Source organism: Arachis ipaensis, chromosome B03 (genome assembly GCF_000816755.2).
Source record: "Arachis ipaensis cultivar K30076 chromosome B03, Araip1.1, whole genome shotgun sequence".
NCBI classification, from domain to species: Eukaryota; Viridiplantae; Streptophyta; class Magnoliopsida; order Fabales; family Fabaceae; genus Arachis; species Arachis ipaensis.
This window is the reverse complement of record NC_029787.2, coordinates 30,301,936-30,308,837: the sequence shown is the minus strand read 5'-3', so window position 1 is coordinate 30,308,837 and position 6,902 is coordinate 30,301,936. Positions and strand designations below refer to the sequence as shown.

General features: G+C 40.7%; 1 protein-coding gene across 4 annotated transcripts in view; it reads right to left on the bottom strand.

Annotated features, from left to right (window-relative positions):
- Positions 1-548, bottom strand: part of LOC107630045 (phosphatase IMPL1, chloroplastic) — a 16,583-nt gene extending 16,035 nt beyond the window's left edge. Inside the window, exon 1 of one of the 4 annotated variants that reach the window (XM_021118604.1) lies at positions 148-548. In XM_021118604.1, coding sequence (XP_020974263.1) covers positions 148-429 — 282 coding nt within the window. In that variant the 5' untranslated portion in view covers positions 430-548. The remainder of the gene's footprint in view (positions 1-147) is intronic. The other 3 variants (XM_021118605.1, XM_016333064.2, XM_021118607.1) reach the window with 3 other exon arrangements.

Genomic DNA, 6,902 nt, shown 5'->3' with positions numbered 1-6,902 from the left:
AGTTCCACAAAAAAAAAAAAAAAAAATTGAACCTTCAAAACATAAAATAGCGAAGTATCCCATTAATGTGTAAGAATGTACAATAGGGCACAAAAATCAAAATTGATGTATACTTCAAAACAATTGGGAACCAGATTTATTTTTAACCTGAGCGCCAGTCAGAGCAGCAGTTTTAACGACTTCGATGAGATGATCGGGCGCAACGGGACCCGTCGATCGGGCACCGACAGCAGGAAACTTGTCCGATATCAGAGAGTTCCTACATGGCTGCGTAATCGGTTTGAAGCAATGATTCGGATTCGAACGGTACCCGAAGTGATGAAGCCTCTGAATACGTTCAGGGAAGGTGGGAGAAAACTTATGTCTGGGAACCACAGAAAACACTGGAGAAAGGTTTGCGGCCGCGGCTGAGAAGACCATCAAGGACATGCTTGATTGTCAGCTGGATAATGTGTCGTTTAATCTTTGCTCTAACTCTTCTGGCTCTCTATTCAGTGTCAACGGTGTCCATTGAGCAAGGGAGAATATTTTTATGAGGAATCTGACATGACACCAAAATTTATTATTTTTTTCATCACTTATTAATATTTAAAAGCGTTGATTAAAAATAGGGTAAAAAACGCATATAAGTCAAGGGGAGATTTTTATTACGCAATTCAGTCAAATCAGGTTCTCATTCATCAATCAACCAAAGCACACTATAATGTAATTCGAAACAACAAAATTCGAATTATATTTCTTTATAATTCGAATCTATCTAGTTCGAATTATGCCAACGATTGCGTACAAGTAGTTCGAATCAAGTTGCAACGAATTACACAAGCATAATTCGAATTTAGTCAATTCGAATTACTTGCATCTCGTGACCTAGTGGAAGTTCGAATCATATCGATTCGAATTACTCATTTTTCGCTACAAATGGTAATTCGAAATATGTTGATTCGAATTTTATATAATAGTGCGAATGAGGATAATTCGAATTACTGTGAACCAGACCTGTATATATATGATGTGAACGTGAGTTGCTCTCATTAGAAGGGTCAGATGGCTAGTGAGGACAGTTTTCTAGTATTGGTTCACCACAGAGGATCGATCAAGAGGAAAACTCGGTCCGGTGTGAAGTTCACCGATAAGGATCCTCTCTGTATTATCGTGAGGCTTACGACGAGCTATGATGACATTGTTAACTCTGTACTGCTGAAACTTGGTCTGGAAGGTGTGAAAAGGGTTAAGAAGTTTTTCTATCGCATTCCAATCATGGTGCTCCAAGATACCGTGAAGTATGATTGTTTCACGATCGGGAGTGATGAGGACTTGCAGGTCATGTTTCATTGTCGCTGGCAGTTTCCCGAGGTGAGGACACCAGAGCTGTTGGCAAAGTTGGTTGATGTGGTATCCAGCTCGGGGGGTTCGAACCGGAATACCAACACTTTAGCCACGGTGGCCGGTTCTAGCTCTAGACCTGCCGTTGCTTCTTCCTCCGTCCCTGCGTACGAGCCACCCATCTAGCATGTCGCCTCTCCTTCGTTCACTGTTGATCTCAACGGAAGTGTTGGCAACGAGGTTGGAACAGGGGAATTTCTTCCGACCTCAGTACAATGTGCTGCACCGGCTGGGGTTGGAGACGGATTGTTTGATGATCTAGAGGACGATGATGTTGAGCCGGATATGATTGCTGATGACAGTGGCGATGATATTGGAGCGAGTGACCCGGCAGGGGCTGGATGTGGTTCTAGCTCTGGCACACAGCAGTACCCTCCACATTTTTCATCATTGGACCTGGATGCCATGAGGCAGGAGGGGGTTCCTGGGCAGCCTGCTGGATTTGGCGCTAGAGATGCGGAAGGGTCTGCTGGTCTGACAGAGTTCCAGGTTGGTCAGCAATTTCAGGATAAAGATGAGGCCCTGTTGAGTGTGAAGACTTACAGCATCCGCAGAGGGGTACAGTACAAGGTAGTTGAGTCTGACTATCGCTGGTATGTGGGCAAGTGTTCTGAGTTTGGGAATGGTTGCACATGGTTGATTCGGCTGAGTCTCCGGCAGCGCAAGGGCATTTGGGAGGTCAAACGGTACAATGGACCGCATACGTGTCTCGCAACCTCCATCTCTAGCGACCACAAGAGTTTGGATTATCATGTGATAGCGACATTCAATATGCCAATGGTTAGGGTTGATGCATCCGTCAATATCAAGGTGCTCCTAAATGCCACGGCCGCACACTTTGGGTTCAGGCGGACGTACAGGAGGGTCTGGTTGGCGAAGCAGAAGGCTGTTGCCGTCATCTATGGTGACTGGGATGAGTCGTACAACGAGCTCCCTAGGTGGGTGTTAGGAGTCCAGTTGACCATGCCTGGTACTGTTACAGTCCTTAGGACTAGCCCTGTTCGAGTTGGAGGACAGCTGGACGAGTCTCAGGCTTATTTTCACAGGCTGTTCTGGACGTTTCCACCGTGTATCGAGGCATTCCGTCATTGCAAGCCGTTGGTGAGTATTGATGGCACCCATCTATATGGCAAGTATGGGGGAACGTTGCTTGTCGCGATTGCACAGGACGGGAACTCCAACATACTCCCTGTTGCATTCGCACTAGTCGAGAGTGAGAATGCTGAGTCGTGGTCCTTCTTTCTCTCCCACCTGCGTCAGCACGTGACACCGCAGCCGGGTCTGCTGGTTATTTCGGACAGGCATAACGGCATCAAGGCCGCGCTTGAGGCTCCCGACGGGGGATGGCTACCTCCAGCTGCATACCGGGCATTCTGCATTCGACACGTAGCAGCAAATTTCGCCCTTACCCTGTATGTATACGTGGAAGTCTGTTAGGCAACCACTGACGTAATGTCCGTCCACTGGCAACCCCAACTGGTACGCGACGTCCTGAAGTGTGATCGTGCACTCTCCGAACGGCATGTGGAACGTGTGCGTCTCCGGACGCCACCGCTCCACGAATGCACTCACAAGGGGCTCGTCTAATCGGAACCATCTGTCGTTCAGTCTCGCAAGATGGTATAATCCGGCCATCTGCAAGTACGGAACGTACCTCTCATCAAGTCGCATCCCCTGCTGCCGCCGCATGCTCGATATACAACGCCGGGGCTGCGCATTACATGGACCGCATAATTAGAACGAATTACAATACCACAAACATATACAATTCACGACGTAAAGAACTAACAAATACCACATGCAATAGAAGATATAGTAAACCACTACCAAAATTGCATACGTAAACCGCAAACATAGACCGCTTCTAAAAACCACATGCAAAAGCAAAATGTAGTAAACCGCTAGCAAAACCGCATCATAAAACCGCATCCAAAAAACCACTAACATAAACCACATGCAAATCCACTTGAGAAAACCACATGCAAAACCACTCAGTTAACCACCTCCAATACCACCAACCTAAACCGCTGACATAAACCGCTAAAATAAACCATCGACAAAACCGCAAACAAAACCTATAGAATAAACCGCATGCAATACCACTAACCCAAACCACTAACATAAACCGCCAATAATTCTGCATGCAAAACTACTAAAATAAACCACTTGCAATACCGCTTTCATAAACCACTAACAAAAATCACTATCATAAACCACTATCAAAAACCACTAACCTCTTCGTTGATCACCCCGGCGATATGAGCAACTCCATCCAAACAATACAGCCTCCCCGGATCGTCCCCCATCGCCTGAATATGCCGCTCGAGTCTTTGTCGGCCCGATTCTAGGTCGTTTTCTCTGGAATTTGGTGGGGTATGAGAATAGAAAACTGATTCGAATGACATTGGTTCGAACTCCTTATATAGGCGACTCCCTTGTAATTCGAATCAACATATTTCGAATTACCATTTGTAACGAAAAATGAGTAATTCGAATCGATATGATTCGAACTTCCTCTAGGTCACGAGATGCAAGTAATTCGAATTGACTAAATTCAAATTATGCTTGTGTAATTCATAGCAACTTGATTCGAACTACTTGTACGCAATCGTTGGGAATAATTCGAGCTAGATCGATTCGAATTATGAAGAAATATAATTCGAATTTTGTTGCTTCAAATTACATTATAGTGTGCTTTGGTTGATTGATGAATGAGAATCTGCTTTGGCTGAATTGCGTAATAAAAATCTCCCCTTGACTTATATGCGTTTTTTACCCTTAAAAATACGTTATTAAATTATTAAATTAAAAAATTTGAATTAATCACTAAAACTAATAAAAAATAATAAATTTTGTTAGTTTTTAAATTTTTATTGAAAAGCTTCTATGGTAATATTAGAGGACAACGACCCCAACAAGTTATAGCTCAAATAGCGTAGTCTTTCTTCTCACCTAAAGGTATCGAGTTCGAATCTCACTCCTAATTTAAAAAGTAAAAAAAGATAACAACACTCATCTTAGTGACTCTGTCTTTGTCTTTCTCTTACTCCGGTAGTAGTAACGACAACACTCACCACCGTTGTCTTTGCCTCGTGTTTGAGTTCTAGTTCCACGTTGTGCGGTGTCGTGCCGCCGTGTTCAAGTTCCAGTTCTGCATCGTGTTGTGCCGCACGTGCCACCTTTATTCTCTGTTGCACCGATAGATGATGGTGGGGTGAGAGGTGGAATGGAGTTGGGAGGTGAAGGGTAGATTTAGAATTTTCGTTTTTGTTGTCAAAAATTTTAATTTCATGTATTTTCACTTTTTAAAAGTATTAAAAAAATTAAAACTTTAAAAATAAAAACTAAAATTTTAGTTACAAACCCTAATCACCAAATATAATATAGAATTTCAGTTTCTTAGTCTCAATCTCAATCTCCTTTACCAAACACTTTCTTAGTGCTTGATTTGACTTGATAGTTATAGCCGACGAAACATAATTATCAAGAATATATTGTGCCAGCTTTTGTGAACAAAGTAACAAGTTATGCCCCAGAGTGATTTGCAGGTAATTAAATTTGGTAATTTTTTGAAAAAATATATGGAACCAATTACAAATTAGTTAAAAATGGAACAACTTAATTAATTATAAATATAGTAATTAGTTTTATTTATTTATGATTTAAAATATTAGTTATTAAATGTTTCACCACATTCAAATTAGGAGGAGATACATTCAGTATCATTGCAACGTGAATTACGGAAACTGATTCAAATCCGATCCGCAAATGTGCGGATCGGATCGGATCGGATCCGACACAAAAAAGTGCGGATATCATATCCGATTCGATCCGCGAACACCCCCTAAACGTGAATTATGGAAACTGATTCATTTAGTTTCCGTCTCTTCATCCTCCTTCCCTCTCCAAATGTATAAAACATGATAAATCAGAAAATAGATTCAGAACCATCTAATTTGCAAAGGAAAAAAACATCCTAATACCTACCATAAGCACAATCCACGTAGAGATTTTAGATTCACCCAGAGACATTTAGCTGATTTTTTGCTGGTATCCTCTTGATTCCTAGTATTGTCTTTTTTTTTTTTTTTTTTTTTTTTTTGCTCCTTTTTCTTACTTCAAGAATCAATATTTTTTTATTTTTTAGAGTATCAATAATACTTCTCTAAATTCACCATTTATTTATTTATTATTACTAGCACTTGACGTGCAATTGTATGGAAAGTCAGAAATTATTTATCGCACAATAAATTTTTTAATTTAGAAAATTATCATAACTTTTTATGTTAACAAAATTAAACAAACAATAGAATCTCATTATCTCTTCTTTTATATAACCAGAAACAAACCTTAACCAATAAACACATATATAATATTTGTTCTACGTTTTCCTTATCTTTCTGACATGCATCGAATGCAATCTGGAGTTCTTGCCTAATAGTTAATGAGTTGTGATGTACAACAATATTGAAACTAACCCTAATGATCTGCATATTCATTAAACATGATACTAACTATTTAACAAATTAATTGTATAATAAAGAAAAACAAGTTAACATATCACAAGCCATAACAATTAATTATAATAAGAAGTGAAATAGTAGTGATATGAAATGGAAAAGATCAATAATTTTTAACTTAATGTACCAAAGCTTTGCAATTCAAAACTAAAACTGGTGAAAAACGTGAGATATTACTTGCACTTGAACCCCCATCATTAGTAGCATGAGAATATAGTTGGAATGTGAGAGATTGCTGAGTTTTCTAAAAACATCTAATTTACAAAACAATCCACATGAGCATAACAGCTTAACTTTAAAACCACCATGAAAAATATGTATCTAAGTAGGGGTGTCAAAATTTCCCGAAGCGCAAGGATCCCTGCGAGGACTGCCTTGAATGGGGATTCGAAGACGGAGAATTTTTTCCGTGGAGATGGGAATGGAGACTAAAATTCCCTCGAGACAGGCACGGGGACCCGAGCGGGAATCCCCGCCCCGTCCCCAATAATTCCCCGATTCTTGAGTTTATTTAAATACCCTGAATTTATTTCTAGTATAGGGACTTTTTAGTAATTTTACCTATTGAAAACCCTAACCCTACCTTATTGAATGTCTTCTATTCTCTCTTACTACTCTACTTAGCACCGTTTCGAAGCCCCAACTCTCTAGAAAAGTTCAAAACTCCCAATCTCCCATAGTTGTGTCCACAGTCACAGCCATAGCAGCATACCCCCTCGCCAGTCGTTATCGGTCACTCTTCCTGCTCAGTGCTTACCTCTTTATGGACTTTAATTTGTTAAGTTGTATTTCTGGACTTATAATCATGGATAAGATATGTTTGTAATAATGTTTTGTAGTTTTTTTTTTCCACTATAATTTTTATATAAATGTTTAACATAGGGAGATGGGGAATGGAGTCCGGCGGGAAACACGGGGAATGCAGGGAATGGAGATGGAGACGATTATCCCCCATGGCGGGGATCGGGGCGGGGATAGGAATCAATTCTGGGGGCGGGG